General features: G+C 41.9%; 5 protein-coding genes across 10 annotated transcripts; 1 reads left to right on the top strand and 4 right to left on the bottom strand.

The window, feature by feature from the left end:
- Positions 1-112: 112 nt before the first annotated feature.
- Positions 113-5,936, bottom strand: LOC124195748 (UHRF1-binding protein 1-like). Of its 4 annotated transcripts, none has more exons than XM_046590313.1 (18): positions 5,740-5,936; positions 5,464-5,665; positions 5,205-5,396; positions 5,036-5,140; positions 4,848-4,971; positions 4,629-4,777; positions 4,201-4,560; positions 3,866-4,142; positions 3,692-3,733; positions 3,492-3,584; positions 3,200-3,408; positions 2,703-3,138; positions 2,399-2,634; positions 2,113-2,333; positions 1,832-2,043; positions 1,345-1,772; positions 809-1,283; positions 113-749 (listed from the first exon to the last, which is right to left on the bottom strand). In XM_046590313.1, the coding sequence occupies exons 1-18, from the start codon at positions 5,781-5,783 to the stop codon at positions 634-636; spliced, it is 3,921 nt and encodes a 1,306-aa protein (XP_046446269.1). In that variant the 5' UTR covers positions 5,784-5,936; the 3' UTR covers positions 113-633. The 4 variants fall into 4 exon arrangements, with proteins under 4 accessions (XP_046446269.1, XP_046446270.1, XP_046446271.1 ...); XM_046590314.1 differs by having other exon boundaries at positions 113-743; XM_046590315.1 differs by lacking the exon at positions 3,692-3,733.
- Positions 5,937-6,491: 555 nt separating this feature from the next.
- On the bottom strand, positions 6,492-8,196 carry LOC124195752 (protein SHQ1 homolog). The gene is made up of 3 exons (XM_046590322.1): positions 7,260-8,196; positions 6,906-7,190; positions 6,492-6,843 (listed from the first exon to the last, which is right to left on the bottom strand). Exons 1-3 carry the CDS (start codon positions 8,127-8,129, stop codon positions 6,589-6,591), a joined length of 1,410 nt encoding a protein of 469 aa, XP_046446278.1. The 5' UTR covers positions 8,130-8,196; the 3' UTR covers positions 6,492-6,588.
- Positions 8,197-8,332: 136 nt separating this feature from the next.
- Positions 8,333-10,640, bottom strand: LOC124195753 (dipeptidase 1-like). Its single transcript, XM_046590323.1, has 9 exons — positions 10,270-10,640; positions 10,043-10,196; positions 9,839-9,971; positions 9,617-9,767; positions 9,475-9,544; positions 9,224-9,400; positions 9,006-9,166; positions 8,812-8,947; positions 8,333-8,738 (listed from the first exon to the last, which is right to left on the bottom strand). Exons 1-9 carry the CDS (start codon positions 10,521-10,523, stop codon positions 8,640-8,642), a joined length of 1,335 nt encoding a protein of 444 aa, XP_046446279.1. The 5' UTR covers positions 10,524-10,640; the 3' UTR covers positions 8,333-8,639.
- A 563-nt stretch (positions 10,641-11,203) lies between these two features.
- On the top strand, positions 11,204-12,530 carry LOC124195758 (cofilin/actin-depolymerizing factor homolog). The gene is made up of 5 exons (XM_046590331.1): positions 11,204-11,627; positions 11,714-11,837; positions 11,899-12,014; positions 12,098-12,229; positions 12,312-12,530. Exons 1-5 carry the CDS (start codon positions 11,550-11,552, stop codon positions 12,381-12,383), a joined length of 522 nt encoding a protein of 173 aa, XP_046446287.1. The 5' UTR covers positions 11,204-11,549; the 3' UTR covers positions 12,384-12,530.
- LOC124195749 (beta-alanine transporter-like) lies at positions 12,399-16,343 on the bottom strand. Of its 3 annotated transcripts, none has more exons than XM_046590318.1 (14): positions 16,254-16,343; positions 15,777-16,180; positions 15,487-15,691; positions 14,980-15,083; positions 14,754-14,908; positions 14,485-14,653; positions 14,258-14,384; positions 14,074-14,195; positions 13,784-13,998; positions 13,635-13,696; positions 13,453-13,569; positions 13,247-13,382; positions 13,093-13,180; positions 12,399-13,018 (listed from the first exon to the last, which is right to left on the bottom strand). In XM_046590318.1, the coding sequence occupies exons 2-14, from the start codon at positions 15,992-15,994 to the stop codon at positions 12,943-12,945; spliced, it is 1,794 nt and encodes a 597-aa protein (XP_046446274.1). In that variant the 5' UTR covers positions 15,995-16,180; positions 16,254-16,343; the 3' UTR covers positions 12,399-12,942. The 3 variants fall into 3 exon arrangements, with proteins under 3 accessions (XP_046446274.1, XP_046446275.1, XP_046446273.1); XM_046590319.1 differs by lacking the exon at positions 16,254-16,343 and having other exon boundaries at positions 15,777-15,984; positions 16,080-16,253; XM_046590317.1 differs by lacking the exon at positions 16,254-16,343 and having other exon boundaries at positions 15,777-16,253.
- Positions 16,344-16,354: the final 11 nt, after the last annotated feature.

Genomic DNA, 16,354 nt, shown 5'->3' with positions numbered 1-16,354 from the left:
CCTTTTTATTTTGGAAAAATTGAGATGAAAAATTACCCATCACACCAGATGTTGTCGTTCTAGACATTCGCGAAATTTTCATTTCAAATGTCGGGCAAAAATCAACTTGAGATGAGTCGAACAATATTTATTGATTTTGTAAAATTCTTTTCAGGGTCCTTTCTATCGATCGGCAACTCACACCGAGTACGTCCGCACAGGGGAAATGTCATATGAAACACGGACGGCTCAAACGAACAGTTCACTTTGTTTTTTTAGGGCCGACGTGTGTTTGTCGACTAGCAGAAACGGTAACGAAAACGTAAAACAAGGAAAGAGAAAAGGAAAATAGATCCCAACAATGATATAGGGGAAAAAGCGATTATTCAACACATTAACACCCGAATTTAATAGGGGCAACGGGAACCACAACATACCGAACAAGAGGAATTGAATGACACAAGCTGGACAACGAATTATTAGAAAAACCCGTCAACTGATACACACATGCCTTCACCGTACACACAATATGGGGGAAAAAAACGAGTCGATCGATGCGATGAGTAGCGAACAATTCAAGGACTAAACGCCTAAACGGATCAAACAGAAAACGGCCAGGCAAGGTTATAAATGGGGATTGACGACTAGATTTTTTCAATTGGTTTTATTGCTGAGGCGTTGATTGAGTGAGGCATTTTCTCGTTCAAGTTCTTCGATCCTGGAACGGAGCGCAGCTTCCCTCATGTCCCGATTCGACGATTCACCTACAAAAAAAACGGTTAGAAATTCGTTCGACGAAACCCAAATAATAATTTTTAAAGATAATCACCGCGAGAAACGAGATGGTTTGGATTGGATTCGTTGACGCCGACAGAAATGACTCCACAGTGGTTCCTCTGAACGAGCAAATGTTTGACACGCACGACCATTGGAGGAGCTGGAAATGGTGGCGGTCCCCCCACGCGAATGGGAGGCCGATCTTCTATCAGTGTGCACTCGATGTCACGCAGGTTGATAAAAAGAGGAACGACTGGTGCGACTAATTCATCTTCGACGAAAGCTGTTAATCCGGTGACGGAACTGAGCTGCAGCGATAGACTCAAGTGAGTCAAACTGGCCTCTATCCAGGCTTCGGTTGCCGAGGCTACTGCCTCCCTGAGTGATCCACTCAGATCGACTCGTTCCGGACAGAAATCCATTTTCTGTTCCATTCGTACTCTAAGCGGAAGCACAGTCACCCCGGGTTGTCGGCCTGCATCAACTTCAACTTCTCGCCAACCCCGACTTCTCGACGCAAACTTTGACTGTCACATAAAAGACACAATCAGCAACAAATTCGTTAAGAAACTCGAGAAATTTGTTTACTTGGAATTCCTCGTGGGAAATGGCCGTGCATTCGTTGCACGAGAGATGGCCGGCCTGCAGGCGAAGGGAAGAAGTCGAGCCAACCGACTGTTGAATGAACTCGAGGTCGTTAATGTGCATTGTCACGACTGCAACCTCTCGATTACGCGGGGATACAAATGACGCCATCGTAGGTGGGCCACCAGCCGAAGAATGATCGCTGGTGGTCGGAGTGTCCTCGCAAACTTCGACGGCTACTTCGTCGAGATCTTCCGCGGCAACATCGCTTAAAGGATCGGCAGAAACATCAATTGTTGACGAAGCTTTGGGTTTAAACACGCCCAGAACGTCGTGATGATTGTCACCATGTTCTGCCTGCAACACAATAAAGTTATCGCTGCTATCCGAACTACCCTCGCTTCGGATGGAATAGCAATCGCTGGCATCATCTGAAAGAAAATATTATTAACAAATGGAAATATTCAGAATTGCGGTAGCACATTATTACCTGGAATATGAGTCGAATGTTTTAGGGCTGCATCCATGCTAGACATAAAGTTGTGTAGACCTTTTGTAATGGAACTAAATCCCATCTGCTGCGGTGGTTGCTTGCGATCGGCAAATGTCACAAACCTTTGCGACGTGGCTGGAACTTGTCCACTTAGTTTTAGATCTTCATGACCAGTTGGCCCATCACTGCTTGCAGACATTTCAATCATACTATTGTAGGTAAAATAAATCGATAAAAAACAAATAAAAATGATGAAAGCCTACGGCGCTAACACCAACCTATCACTTTGCGATTTGACGAGGGTGACTCCCTCTGACAGACTGTTGACACTACATATGTCGGTCGGTTCGGTCGGTTGCGAGACGGCGTATTCAGAATGCGAATTACGAAGCTTCAATCCCTGCATGGAACGACCGAGTTGGGCCAGGTCAGTCATACTGGATGTATCAGGATAGATCGATTCCGTGTCTCCCATTGGTGAATCAGCATCATCCGTGCCCTGGAAGAAACACAAACCATAAATAAACTCTACTTCGAAAAATCGAAGGACAACAAGTGGCATACCTGCAAGGCTGTTGCAGCCTGAGGTGGGAACAGAATGGAAACGTCAACTTGTGGAATGACCGCACCGATAACCATCGATTGAGATGAATCCCCGGAACTGAATTTCTTTTCTTGGTGATTCAAGAACGCGGTCGTCTCTGACAAGCCCTCCATGACCCGCAACAGAAAAACATACTCAGCGCGATCTAGTTGCACACTCACAAGACTGCTGATGTTCAAGAGCCCGGAAATCCTCTCTGCGTTCAGGTAAATCAATAAATACCAGAGAATATGGAAGCAAAATTTAAAAAATGGGAAACGGAACCTGAATCCGGTTGCATCCAAATTGTTATGGGGACAGTTCCGATGAAAGGCAAAGGTTTCGATTTTGATAGTTGACCGCTGGCGGCAAAGAAATCGGCCCAGAACGGATCGAGATGAATGAACCAGATCTGAGACGTTTCTTTGGTCCAGAGCAAATCTCGTTTCCATCCAACCGATGTGTTTGTTGGTTGTACTTGAGTGGCGTGTTTTAGTAGGGTCTCGCTGATTGGTGATAAATCGTCGTCTCTCGCTGGAAAAGCGGACGCAAAGCATAGCCCTCCACCGCACTCAGATGAACCTCCTTGTATTTTCTCTAGACAAGCGGCCAAATCTGCACGCGAACCATTATCTATTGAACGGTAATTGGAGCAGACCAGTCGTGACACTTGTAACTGCAGCGATCGTGGACGTTCCCATCCTGGTAGCTCAAATATCATCTAGGGTGACGCAAAGTTCTATTAATAAAGCAAAACAGATGTGTGATAGAAAATGAATTACTCTAGGCATCAGGGCTTCCAAGCGAATTTCTAGTTGCGGAACTGGGCCTGAAGAGGATTTGCTCTCGGACTCTGACGCGCCAGTTGAAGGCGCACAGGAATTCAAAGTCTTTTCTAACCCGCGGATGAACGTATGTAACCACAATATCGTCAATCCATCAAAATTGACCTGGAGTGGATTAAGTTGGACAAAACATTTGGGCTGTGGAACTGCAAGACGAAACATTTAATTTAATTTCTTTTAAGTTCAGGATGTGAGATAATCATTCGTAAATTATTTGTGTTTGACTTACGAGGGAATTCCATGTCGCCAGGATAATAGAATTGCGTAAACTCCATGTGAACAATGGGCGTACTATCCGGCAAAGGAAATCGGCCTCGATCCCCTACACAAGACCACACACTTAGACACTGGTAATAATTGAAGTACAGAATTCTCAAGAGGAAAGAAGAAACAAAGGGGATGACGACGAAACAAATTAAGAAAACATACCTGCCAATTTCCATCGCTTCTTTTCCTGAACTAAATGGTAGGCTAGCAAACATGATGGCATAATTACGTTTAATATGCCACAGCATGGACTAGGGGGACGGGGCATGTCAAGTCATAATGGCAATAAAACGGAAACGTATTGCCGGAAGCAAAAATAGAAAAGTCGTCACTCACCAACAATAAATTCTTTAGGCGTCTGACGACTCTTGGCGGTAGTCACTCGATAGACGAGAAAATCGCCCAACCTCAGGATTAAGCAAGTGCTCATAAGCTGTCGTAAATGATTGAGGATGGATCCGTGCAACAGCGACGTGCTTGTCGTTATTTTGGGACTAGGATTTGGAACTGGCGATGAAGGTCCGTCGTTGGCGAAACTCCGGGTCAGCTTGTTGTGTGAAGGCGAATCCATGTGTAGCAGTTGCTTCGTGAACTGATCGATCCCTTGTTCAACCTGAAGAGAAAAGGATGAATTCTTCTGCTTTCCAAACTGCTGACTGTACGATATTTACCCATCGAGACAGCGGGCCTTCTTCGTAGCCAACCCAATGTTTACGGTGGCTACCCGCTTCCGCTGCTGCCCAGTGATATGGGTAAAAATCGAGCTGAAGTTGACTGAGTGTAACCTGAAGGGCTCCACCGTCTTTTAGCTCTGGGTGGCTGCTTCTGCCCTCTCCGGGATCATCGCAAAAATGGAAATCGATCTTCTCTGAGAAAAAGTGATACGAGGTTTCCAGCACGTCATAACGAGCAAAAACTCGGCCGAGTGGACTTGGAGATTTATGGGTGGTACCAGGCGCACCAGAGCGGTGCTGCTGCTGCTGTTGCTGCTGCGCATGGTACTCTGGAAGTGTCTCCAATTTCCTTGCAGCCTATGATAAAATTACGTTGACTTTATGCACCAAATAAATAGAGATGAATTGAATTCACCAATTTATACCTTAAATCTTTGATTCACCAAAGTATCCTGTTCAATCAAGGAAGAGAGGGATTGCAGAAAGAGAACGGCAGCGCTTAGCTGTGCGTCCGTAAGCACCCAAAGTAGTTCATCCATGATTAACACAAGACGACAGCCAATGACAGCACAATCTAGTAAACAATAATTCAAGTTAATTTCAGTGATTCCAAAGTAGTTGATCAAAATTTATGCAAACTATACCTAAAAGGCGCTTTTTGATTGTAATTCGGCACTTTGACTGATTCGTTATCAAACGAAGAGGGGGTAAGGAGAGGTCACCAGTCGTCGACCGTGCTTCCAACCGAAGAGTCTGCCATTGCAATTCCTGAAAATGAACAAATAGTTAGGTTCCAAAATTTAATAAAGATTTAGATCATTTATTCAAATACCTTAAACAACAAAATCAAGCCTAGGTCGGTATCCTTCAACCGAGAAAATCGCAAATCTCCGTGTTGCCAAGTAGGAGACGCTGACTCTAGTAGAATACGGGAAAACTGCATTCGAAAAGTGTAATTATGTAATATGTAACCTAAATATGATACTGGGTCTATGACTCACTTGCAAGGAAGCTTCAAATGCTGGGCTTTTGAAATTTATAATCAATGAGTTGACACTCAATGTAACTCCATCAACAACTTTGTCTGAAAACCCATATTTCCAACCAGCTGCATAAGTTGGAGGTTTTAGGTTAGCGGAGGGCTGACGCAATTCAGAACAAGTTCCCATAGACACATGAACCTCATCTAGACTCTTAAATTTAAAATTGATTATGTAACAGGAGTATAATTTTAATGTGTTATTTATATAAAATAAATACCAAGCATATGGGGACACTTTTAAGTTTTGTCCAAGGTATTCTGATGGAAACACGATTGCACCATGCTCGGTCCAAGGTTAACCAGCTCGGCAGCTCCAACAAACTGGTCAACACTTTCTCATCCAATTCAAGATTAGTGAGCTCACCTTCTCCTTTTAGGGTACTAAGGTTTATTTTATCGGGCGACAAATTCTTGACGAACCTTTTTAAGACAAGATTAGGTAAATAATGTTTGGCCCACTGGCACCAACAACAATCTTTTAAAACGTATCTTACTTGGACAAATGCTTAATAATTTGGTTCTTTAGTAAAGACGTCATCCTTAGTTAATAAGAAATAATACTGGGGAAATTAATTAAGGTTTCACTACATTACTAATAACGAGAAAACGACGTAATGTTTTGAACTTCTACAGCTAAGCTCTTCTGATCCGTCAACTGAGACACTCTTGTCTCATCTGAAATGAAAGACTGAACAGACGACGTATTTTCCCTTTCGTGCCCCAGGCGGCCAAAAATCGATTTCTTTTAAATAAAAAAGACGCAAAAACTTTGCTTTTTACAATTGTTTAGTCGTTCTCGTTCAAACTTATGCAGGTTGTTTTATTTAATCTTGCTAAGTGTTATCTATAGCCAATTTAAATGTAAATAATCCAATGTCCGTGTTTAATATGTACGCGTCCTCATTTTCGTTTGTTATTAAGAAATAAGAACAGGAAAAACGAAAAAAAAAAACATTTACTATCAATTTCTACAGACACTAAAGAGTAAAGACTATAATTCTGATATGGGCTTTATAAAAAGGCGGCGCTGACATAAATGTGAAAGCATTTTACTGGCTAGTCTTAGTTCCGGCTTCCATTCCTCTACCAGGCCCGCAGCGATAACACTCTTAGAAGTTCTGTCTAGCTTTTAATAAAAATAAAGAAAAAAGAAATCTAAGGCTCAAGGAATAGCCTTTTAAACTCGGAGGATCGATGTTGTTCCTCTTCCTTGTGCCAACATTTTTATTCGAATGATAAAAAGGAGTATACCAAAAGTTTCAACTGTATTCCTCTTATGGTGAAGTTCCATTATCTGTGCATACACTTTTCATCAAGTCAAGAAATTGGAAGGGAATCTTTAATCAGTCACTTTCTTCGGATGAAGAATCATCATCAGAATCCAAATCAGATTCCGAGCTCATTCGAGCGGCTTCCGCTGCAACCTGAAGATCAATCGGCATTGCGCTCGAAGCGGATTTCTTTTTGAGTGACAGATGGGCCATTTGTTCTTCGAGGTCCGATTCTTCTGACGAGTCGTCACTATAGCACATCAGGTTAACTGCGGCCCGCTCAAGATCAACAAGGTTTAACGTAACATCTTCTTTGGTAAATTCCATCTAAAATTATGACAATTTAATTAGCAGGACAAATTTGGTATTCCATAAATTACAATCATTACCGATTTTAAACTTTGGCTTAGCGAGGCGAGTGTCTCGTCATTACACTTTTGTATCCAGATACAATAGTCTCGAATGTACAGTTGATTAAGAAGGTATCGAGGATCACTTTTGTTGAACAGCTGATGAATTTGTAAGAAACACCTCAAGACTGACGTCCGCCCTTCTTTAAGAATATTTGAGGCGTCTTCAATGGCTTTAATGGACAATTTGAAGTTTCGAAATAAGGGAAAACACAGACTTCTACGAAGAAAGCAATCTACAACTTGGCGAATCGAAGTGAAAATCTAAATTTTTATCAAATAGTCGATTAAGCGTAATTTCGAAAGAGAATAAACAAAGAAAAAGAAAAATACCTCAAGCCAAGATAAAGTTCCACTAATTTTTGCTATGGTCCATGCTGATTCGACGTTGGGGTCGGACATGGTGGTTCTCATATCGTAGCAATATGCCAGCAAAATATCAACCAAACCCAAATATGTGGACTGTAGTTGATCATGATCCAGGAGGTATTCTTTGTTGGTGAGGGTTTTTAAGAGGATAGTTTCTGCCTCTGTCCACTCCTCCCCAATCCTGCTTGAAGGTAGGTATTCAATTAGAGGATCGATCATGTCAGTCTGGAAAAAATCAGCCAAGTAGTGTTCTGCATTAAATTCTCTCTTCTCTTGTTCCAATCTTTCTATTCTTCTTTCTGAGGCTGACTGGTTGTCAGGATTTTTGACATCCACAACCTGATGCAGTTCCTCAGCCAATGTAGCAAAGAGTCCGGAATGTTTCAAGCCAAAACCATATTTCGAAACATTAGCTGGTAAATCTGATGATTCTTCTTCAATTTTTTGCTCCAAGAACCAATCAAAATCTGATTCCGAGTCCTCTTCTGAGCAGGTTTCTTCAAGCACTTCAATTCCCTTGCTGTCGACACTTCTTTTTCCTTTGGGTGCCAGAAGACTCGTAAGCATATCCAGTCCTTGGAAATGTGTTCCTTTTATTACTTTTGGACACGTGATTTTGAATTCATTTGTTTCAGCATCAAAATTAGCTTTAGCCTCGTCGTTTTCAATTATTTCTCCCGGCAAGTTAAGGCGAATGTAATAGGGATTTGAATGAAAGCGAAAATCAGTACCATCCATGTAAATTTCTGCGTCTGATACCTTGGAAAAGGGTGCGTGAATCGTGACAAATAGGCAATTTTCATCTTGGCTGAGCTTGAAACGTGGTGTAATCATTTTTCAATTTTCAAGAGAAGACGACTGAAGAAAAGAGCACATGTAAATAAGCGACTTTAACCTCATCTACCGAGAACCTATTGAACGAACACTAGGAAACCGCGAAAAGATTTTTGAAAAAAGAAATATCTCGACATTTACGCTAGAGACATTTAACCGTGAAATTTTAACTACATAAATGTTAATGCAGTAAAAAGAAATTATCAATGTATAAAGCGCTATTTATTTGGCAGTCTAGACATTTTTGCACAAACCTGATACTATCTTCTTTGAAATCAAATAATTCAGTCTAGCAATTCAATTCAAACTGACGTGATGACTGAGCGTGAAGCAAACGCAAGTTTCTCTTTTCGATTGACAATCATAATAGAATTTGGTACGGAATCAAGCGAGGGTAATTTTAAACGATTGCTATGGCGCGCGTGGAGGAGAATACAAATTTAAATTGCGCGGTTCAAATTCTTAGAACCTGCTGATGAATCAACCGTGAAGAAATCTAACGATGAGAAATTAACTGTACTCGGTGAGACATTGCTTGTGCTCAGGTCGGAGGTCTTCGGCCGGAATCCATTCTTCAATCGGCTCCATGGATGAGAGTTCCATTTTAACCTTATATCAGCATTTTGATAACAATTAATTTGAAAAGAAGGCGTGGCGTGATATAAATAACAAAGTACTGTACCTGCTCAACACGACGCATCACGCGCAGCATATTTCTACCAGCCAATTTTTCTAAATCTGTTTCGCTCCAACCGCGACGTAACAATTCCGCGAAGAGGTTGGGATACTTTGAAACATCATCCAAGTCAGTGGGAACCCTTCAAATATTAACCGCTTATTTTCCCTGCTCATTTGTATTGTTAATAAATAATTTACCTGTCAACTCCGTTAAAGTCACCACCGAGTCCGATGTAATCTGCCCCGATAACATTACGAATGTGTTCGATGTGGCGCACCACATCGTTGAGGCTTGCCGACTGACCGCAGGCGATAAATTCGTTGTAAAATACCACCATGATAATTCCGTCATTTTTCGCCTGTAGCACAGAAAGCTATATGAATTATGACTAAAGAAAATTGATGGTAGGACTAACCAATCGACGAAGGATATGATCGGGCACGTTTCGAGTATTGTTGCAAACAGAAAATGCCCCCGAGTGACTGAAAATCACGGGCGCCTTTGACACGTTCAATACGTCTTCCATTGTCGAGACCGACACATGAGAAATGTCCACCATCATGCCCAGACGATTCATCTCTTGGACTATTGCCTTAATAAATTTAAACGGACAAAAACTTGTCTAAAAATCAAGAATAACAGCAATTTAAAAAATAAGGAATATACTTCTCCAAAACCGGTAAGCCCGTCGTGAATAGGTTCCTGACCCGGGTTATCCAGCTGTGAATTGTCAGCCCTTAAAGAATAATTTAAAAAAAAAATTATAATTGATCAAATAAATGACAGTTAAAGAATTAGATGTGTATACCATGGAGTCGGACACGAATGGGTGAGAGTCATGTAACGAACTCCGAGTCGATAGAAAGTGCGCAAAACACCGAGGGAATTTCCAATGGAGTGACCACCTTCAACTCCGATCAGACTGGAAATTTTACCCGATTCAAAGATGTCCTCAATTTCTATATGTAAATGTAAAGTGATTGTTCACAAGTTGGTTGACCGCACCGGTGTCAAGTTATATGTTTAATACCTTGAGATGTGGTGGCTAGTTGAAAAGTGTCTGAATACAAGTCAATCAAGCGGTAGATGAGATCAATTTGTTCGATCGTCTTTTGCGGCGAGTCATTGTGCTGAGTATTGCAATTCGTATACGCCACCCAAAACTATGACAGAGAGATTAATTAAAAAATGATTCAATTCATGTATAATAGTCGAGAGAATCATTCAGTTTTACCTGAGCGCCCAGCTTCCCTTGTCGGAGACGGAGAATATCAGTATGCGACGAAGGATCAGATTTCCAAGGATTCTTATCTGCAAGATCTGTCAAATTGAAGCTAGCCAGTTGACTCTCGGCCAGGAGTCGAATAACGTGCGGTAAATCATTATGCCTATATTTGCAAAGAATTAAATTATAGGCTACATAGCGCTTCAAAGCGGAGAATTATTTCAAAGTGGACATACCCGTCAATGAGAGGAACGCGCTCGAGAATTTGACGAGCAATTGTCAGCTCGTCATTTTGATTTGAGGCCAATTTATGGAATTTAGTTTGAAAAACCTTTGATTCGTTCTCCGTAAGAGGTTCCGCCATTTGATTCAATGTAATTCCAACATTTTCGTCAATGGACCTGTGAATCAACTTCCAGGGAAATCCTGACACTCCGTCAAAACTAACCGCCAGCAACACAACGATCAACGCGCTCAACACTCTTTCCATCTTTATTTTTCAAATCAATTCTAAATTTTAAAAATAATTTTTCATTGGTGAACTTGTCGGCCAAGAGGCTGGATGAGCAATGACTCGGAGTGGGGGCATACAGTTCACTGAAAAGCGGGGACAACTAGAACAAATATCTGTGAGGCCAGGCTAAAAATAGTTTCAAGATCACGAAGAAGGGTCTGGAACTTATTACCTATACTAACATTGTAAAACTGCTTCGTTGGCGGAAACAAGTTCCCCTTCTCAGCGACCACATTTCTTGCACTTGACAACAAAGTTTCAAAATCTAACATAAACAAAGTCGGTTGCGCAACAACCGTTCAAATAAGACGGCTAAAAATACGATTGGTTTTCCTATCATCATGAAAATCATGTATAGATTGAAGGCCACGCTTGTTCATCGGGTATAATAACAAGAAATTGGGATTTTCCAGATGATTTATATACATGCGCATTTATTCCCTCAGGAGCTTTTATTATACTCATATTCGGCCCCGGCAAAAATAGTGCTTCCTGGAACTCGTTCCATGTTGTTTCTCAAGGGCAGCCAAGGATGATCGGGTCTCCTGACAACCGATTTGTATGTTAACATACGTTGCACTATACCTGGCGCATGGGCGGCAACTAAAAGCTCAGCGCTTTTTTGTGTTACTCAATTTATTCATTTTTGGCACGTTCGACTGCTGTCAAGTCACGACTGGTGGTACAACGTCCGTTAATCATTTTTTCCCAATCTTTCGCAATACTAATCATGTAGAATCCCTTGCACTCTCCAACAAGGAAAAGTTGTTCGCTTTGGGGCTTTTCTAATTTTCGCTTTCCTTTCGCCCATAAAAGGCGACAGCTTTTATATATCACGTGCATCTCGTCGCCATCTTTCTCCCCTCTCTACCTGCTGTTGTTGTGTGCTGGGCATCGGCAAGTATAAAAACCCTCGGCGTCTGTTTTCATTTTTGCTGGTGCGCTCGACTGTGTCAGACGAATAAGCGACGCTGTACAGTGTACACACTCTCTCCCAAAAAAATGCTGAGACTCGCGTTGATTTGCTTTTCTGTTTGTTTGCTGGTGTCCTGGTACCCTGTGCAACCCGCTGCAGTTTTGGTATGTCGTATATCTACTTGTTTTATTTATGGTTTCCAATTGTTTTGGTTTTATTGATTGCCTATATAAATGGGCGTTTTATCCAGGAATCGGGGGTTAGAGTGACTGATGCCGCCAAGGTAGTCATTGATAAGATCAAGGCTGGCAAGGAATTCCGCTACGGCGTATTCTTCGTCAAAAACGAGACAGTCATTGATCTCGAATCTACTGGTAATGAATCTAAAATTTTAAAAACAATATTTGATTTTGTATTGACCTAAATTTTTAACAGGTAGTCGTACGTCCACCTATAATGACTATCTGAAAAATCTGAAGGTCGTCAAACCGACGGGTAAAGAATGCCGTTATGGGGTTCTCGATTTCGAATTTCAATGCAAGTCTTCTGCGGTAAAAATCAAATGAATTATCTTAACATTTGACTAGTCAAATGGATTATAAAGTTGCATCCGCTTGGCTTATTATCTTTGAAGGACAAGAAGAGAGACAAACTGGTGCTAATGTCTTGGTGCCCTGATGACGTTAAAGTCCGAACGAAATTCATTCACGCCGCGTCCGTCGAAGGCATGAAAAAGGCTATAACGGGAATCTCTGCATTCGTTCAGGTGAGTGTACATCCGGTTGAAATTTGTGATCCTATATCTACACTGTGCAGCACAACTAACCCATCCCCTCCATCACCATTAGGCAAGCGATGATGAGCAAGCGTCCCAGGTAGAGGTTCAAGATAAGCTCACGAGAACGGTGACTGCATGCTAACAACACTCCGGCTGATGTTTGTGTTTTTTTGTTGTGGAAATAATCAAAACTTTATGCCTGTTGCTTTCTTCGATATAATCACGCATTTTTTTGTCGCCGGGTTTGTTCACGAAATACAACTGGAAAATATACAGAAACCAAGACTAATAACTTTCAAAGCGGATTAAATCGCTAAGGTCATCATCGTGCGTTCAAGGTTGCTATAGCATCCGGAGAAAAGGGATGTAGGCCTAGGTGATTTCTAACTGAAGGTTAATCTGCCCATTAAAAAAACACAGCTATTTAAAAATGTGAACTCAAATGAATGGGAGCCACCCAACGGCGTTAAAGTATAGTAATAATCTGGGCTATGTATATTGATCTAGATTAAAATTTGAAATAGAAAAACGGGTCACGAGACAAAACATCAAAAGCGAATGATTCTTTTTCCTAAGAGTTGAAAATTGAGATGCGGATATGTCTTTGGAAGACTGTTAAAAAATTGAATACGTGAACACCCATGGATTTGGAATGGGCGGAGATTCCCCCCCCCCCCCCCCCGATTCACTGTTGATACCCTTCAAATGGCAGATGTGATTGACGAAGCTATCGTTGGAGTCACTAGAGGTTTGGCAATGTCAGGATTCTCCGCCAATCTATTGCGCCAAACCGGAAAATTAATTGTTAGTATAGACTAACAATTTCCGGCCAATTTATGATCAAGGTTTACCTTTGAGCAACGTCGTTTTCGTGTTCTTCTCGTCGATTCGGACGTGGCGGGCAACAGGTTAGCCATTGCTTGTATCCAAAATCTTTGCCTTTATCAATTAGTAAAAGTATGAATATGAATTAAGTTAACCCATTTCCATCAGAAAATGAATTACCAAACAGTTCCCCCTCTTCTAAAGTCTGCGGAAGATGCTGGTGCAAAGTTTCCGGCAGAGTTAACGCCGACAGACCCCCAGCCACCATCAAACCGCCCATGATCATCAGAGGTAAAACCATCAGACTCTCAGTTCCCTATTTGACAATGAAACGTTTATAGCCCAAAAGAAAACAAAAGTTTCAAACATTTTTCAACTAAACTTACCAAGTAGTTTATAAGGGGAATAAAGATCGGGCCCAGCATTCCTGCGACGCCGCTTATACTGATCCCAATCCCACGCACTACGGTCGGATAGAGTTCAGACGCCATCAAAGGCAGGACCTAGTATCATTTAAATGGAATGATATTTTCGAATAATGATTTTAACCAGTATAAGAGCTAAGTACCACAAAAGCGGAAGAAATTCCGAATTTCCCGATACAATAAAGCACGAGCGTCGCGACGTAATCTAGGCGAAAGAAAAATAGTTGTTGGTGTGTCAATATTGTGTGTAGGAGGAGTTTTTATCAAGAGTTTATAATTGTTGACTACTAACTATCTTGGAAGGATAAAGTAGCCAGGCAAGCGACGCCGCCCAATATCATTGAGAAGCAGAGCGTCCATCTGCGACCCCATCGATCCATTGTCGGCCAAAGGAAAAAATAAGTCGGCAATTCGGCCACGCCTGCCAACAGGAAATTCAAATATTCGTTGCCGCCCAACGCCGGGGCGTAATAGGAAAGGCCAACGTACACCGAAGTGACCGTGAACCTTTATTTTTTAAAAATACAAGAGATATTACATGTGCCAATTAATAGCAACACATAGTAAGCAATAAATGTATACCAGATAAAGGTGATGATTGCGGTTTTTCTGGCCATGTTGGGCGTCTTCACCAGATCCAGCGCTCCGTAAGTCGGATGGGAATGATTGGAGTCGGTATCATCTCCCGCTTCTTCGGTCTGAGTCTTAAGTGAATAACAAGACACATTTAAAATTTAGAAAATTTTAAAAAAAAGGTAAAATTTACTTTAAATTGATTGAAATATCCAGGTGGTAAAGTTCGTTTGTTCATGCGGGCCATTTTGCGGATTTCAACTTCGGCTTCCGCTATCCTATCCTGAGATAGGAGCCATCTCGGAGATTCGGGCAATACCCTGTTTATTTTCAATTGGAAAAACAAAAGGGAAATGATAATAGAACCCTGATTTAGAAAGGTTTGCATCAATCATTTTTAAATAGCTATAGAGTATTTACCACCAGTAGAAGAAGAAGGCTAAGAACGGCAGGGATGTGGCCAGCGACATTTGACGCCAGTCACGAACCAGCCAAACCACTACACCCAAAAGACAGAGGGTGAACGAGTAAACCACGTTGGCGAGTAAGGCGACATGTGTCCTCCAGGATGGACCTACCAGTTCAATAGCTGTTGGGAAAAACCGAAAAGACAATCAAAACGACACGATTGGGGTGATTCGAATGGGAAATAGAATCCAGGGTTGTATAATAATAATAGTACTGTATACCCATGACAAAAGGCGTCCCCATGATGGCTGGAACGGTGAAACCGACACCAATGCGACATGCCAGCCAAACACCGAAAGTCGGAGCGAACGCCGTTGCTATGGCAAACACGCTCTCAATCAAAAGATAAATAAAGAAAGCCGGTCGCCTCCCCATGCTAATATTTTTTGATTGGGTAGTGTTATAAGTAACTTTCAATCAAACGAAATGACAATTTTTTAAACCAACCTGTCCTGGATGTAGCCGAAAATCCAGTTTCCAACGAGTCCGCTGACGCCGAAAAGGACTAGGGCCATCGTCGTGTAGAAATCTTTGTCGCACACCAACGCCCACTGCATAAATTAAAAAACACACATCAAATCAACCTAGTTAACTGCTAATCAAAGTCGTCAATCAATTTCGACGAAAATGATTTGTTGTATCACCGGAAATCGGTCATTATTTGACTAAACGGAGAAAAAAGGAAGCGCGATAATGGGGTAGACAGACAAAAGCCTTGATCGGGATTGATTTGAATATAATTGCCCCATTTGAATATAAGCAGACGACTTTTTTCAAAGCGGTATAGTGATTGACAGTTATTGGAAGACTAGCTTCCTGTCTTGGGAGGTAGTGTATCAAAAACCAAGCCGAGCGAGACAAGTCAGAGAGAGAGAGAGGGGAAACGAAACAAAACAATGTTTGTCAAGCGTAAATTTTTGGGGAAAAAACCAAAAAACTCTTGAAAAAACTTACTTCAGCCACTACCGTGGTACTCTCTTGGTCGCTGTACTGGAACTTCCAACCCGCTTGGCATGGCACTGTTGCTGGAATATCCGATGACACATTTCCTCCAGGCTGAAGTAGCGCAGCCAAGTTTTCCTCTGCCGAATAGTTCCGCGCGTACATCGAACACGAGCTAGAGTCCCATCGCCCCTCTTTGTTGATCGCGAACGGAATACTGAAAACAATGGATTCATTCGTCAATCTTTTGCGAGCAATTTGTTTGGGGATTAAAATGAATGATTGTTTCATTAAAAAATTACCTGATGTTGCGGATAAAGTCATCGGTGAGATTGCGGTCCACTAAATCGAGATCGGGTACTAGGCATCGAAATTTCGGCTGGGTCGCCATAAACAGCTGATTGTATGCGTGGAAACCGCAGGGAATCATCCCGGGAAGGAAAACGAACCAAACCATCAGTTTCTGATATTTCCCGTACTCACCCACGTCGGGTAAAATCAAGTCAAAGTCTACAGTCATTTCGAATTCGACTTGTTTTTGAATTGAATCAAAACATGTAAAAAGGGGATAAACCGCAAGAAAGAATGGCAGTGATGCACACCACCTTTGCGGGACTGCGGTTTCTAGCAGACTGCGGGAACAGCATGCACGCTTGGTCCATCAAATAACCCCCGGCGCACTGTATACATACGTGTACAGAGAGCGCTACAACACATAAGGAGAGATAGCAAAAGTTACAAGGGGGGGGGGAAGAGAGTAGAAGGAAAGTTGGCGGTACTTCACAATTCCGAGCGGCCGGAACTAACACCACTCTGAAGACATCTGCTCTTCGTATTCGGCTGATCTCCTAGTGTAGGGGTGATTTTCTTCTTCTTTTCT

Source organism: Daphnia pulex, chromosome 6 (genome assembly GCF_021134715.1).
Source record: "Daphnia pulex isolate KAP4 chromosome 6, ASM2113471v1".
NCBI classification, from domain to species: domain Eukaryota; kingdom Metazoa; phylum Arthropoda; class Branchiopoda; order Diplostraca; family Daphniidae; genus Daphnia; species Daphnia pulex.
The sequence above is the reverse complement of the archived record's forward strand: the minus strand, read 5'-3'. Positions and strand labels throughout refer to the sequence as shown.

What these genes read in the sequence shown, in the direction of transcription:
- LOC124195748 (XM_046590313.1), bottom strand. Translation starts at nt 5,783, where the DNA reads ATGACGTCTTTACTAAAGAACCAAATTATTAAGCATTTGTCCAA. An exon ending in AAAGTGTCCCCATATGCTTG is followed by an intron (nt 5,397 to 5,463) that starts GTATTTATTTTA and finishes TTTAAATTTAAG; the next exon opens with AGTCTAGATGAGGTTCATGT. An exon ending in GCTTGATTTTGTTGTTTAAG is followed by an intron (nt 4,972 to 5,035) that starts GTATTTGAATAA and finishes GTTCATTTTCAG; the next exon opens with GAATTGCAATGGCAGACTCT.
- LOC124195752 (XM_046590322.1), bottom strand. Translation starts at nt 8,129, where the DNA reads ATGATTACACCACGTTTCAAGCTCAGCCAAGATGAAAATTGCCTATTT. An exon ending in GAACTTTATCTTGGCTTGAG is followed by an intron (nt 7,191 to 7,259) that starts GTATTTTTCTTT and finishes ATAAAAATTTAG; the next exon opens with ATTTTCACTTCGATTCGCCA. An exon ending in TAAGCCAAAGTTTAAAATCG is followed by an intron (nt 6,844 to 6,905) that starts GTAATGATTGTA and finishes TCATAATTTTAG; the next exon opens with ATGGAATTTACCAAAGAAGA.
- LOC124195753 (XM_046590323.1), bottom strand. Translation starts at nt 10,523, where the DNA reads ATGGAAAGAGTGTTGAGCGCGTTGATCGTTGTGTTGCTGGCGGTTAGT. An exon ending in CGCGTTCCTCTCATTGACGG is followed by an intron (nt 10,197 to 10,269) that starts GTATGTCCACTT and finishes TTGCAAATATAG; the next exon opens with GCATAATGATTTACCGCACG. An exon ending in CATTCGTGTCCGACTCCATG is followed by an intron (nt 9,545 to 9,616) that starts GTATACACATCT and finishes TTATTCTTTAAG; the next exon opens with GGCTGACAATTCACAGCTGG.
- LOC124195758 (XM_046590331.1), top strand. Translation starts at nt 11,550, where the DNA reads ATGCTGAGACTCGCGTTGATTTGCTTTTCTGTTTGTTTGCTGGTGTCC. An exon ending in CATTGATCTCGAATCTACTG is followed by an intron (nt 11,838 to 11,898) that starts GTAATGAATCTA and finishes AATTTTTAACAG; the next exon opens with GTAGTCGTACGTCCACCTAT. An exon ending in TTCAATGCAAGTCTTCTGCG is followed by an intron (nt 12,015 to 12,097) that starts GTAAAAATCAAA and finishes TTATCTTTGAAG; the next exon opens with GACAAGAAGAGAGACAAACT.
- LOC124195749 (XM_046590318.1), bottom strand. Translation starts at nt 15,994, where the DNA reads ATGACTGTAGACTTTGACTTGATTTTACCCGACGTGGGTGAGTACGGG. An exon ending in GGGGACGCCTTTTGTCATGG is followed by an intron (nt 14,654 to 14,753) that starts GTATACAGTACT and finishes TTTTCCCAACAG; the next exon opens with CTATTGAACTGGTAGGTCCA. An exon ending in GATATTTCAATCAATTTAAA is followed by an intron (nt 14,196 to 14,257) that starts GTAAATTTTACC and finishes TATTCACTTAAG; the next exon opens with ACTCAGACCGAAGAAGCGGG.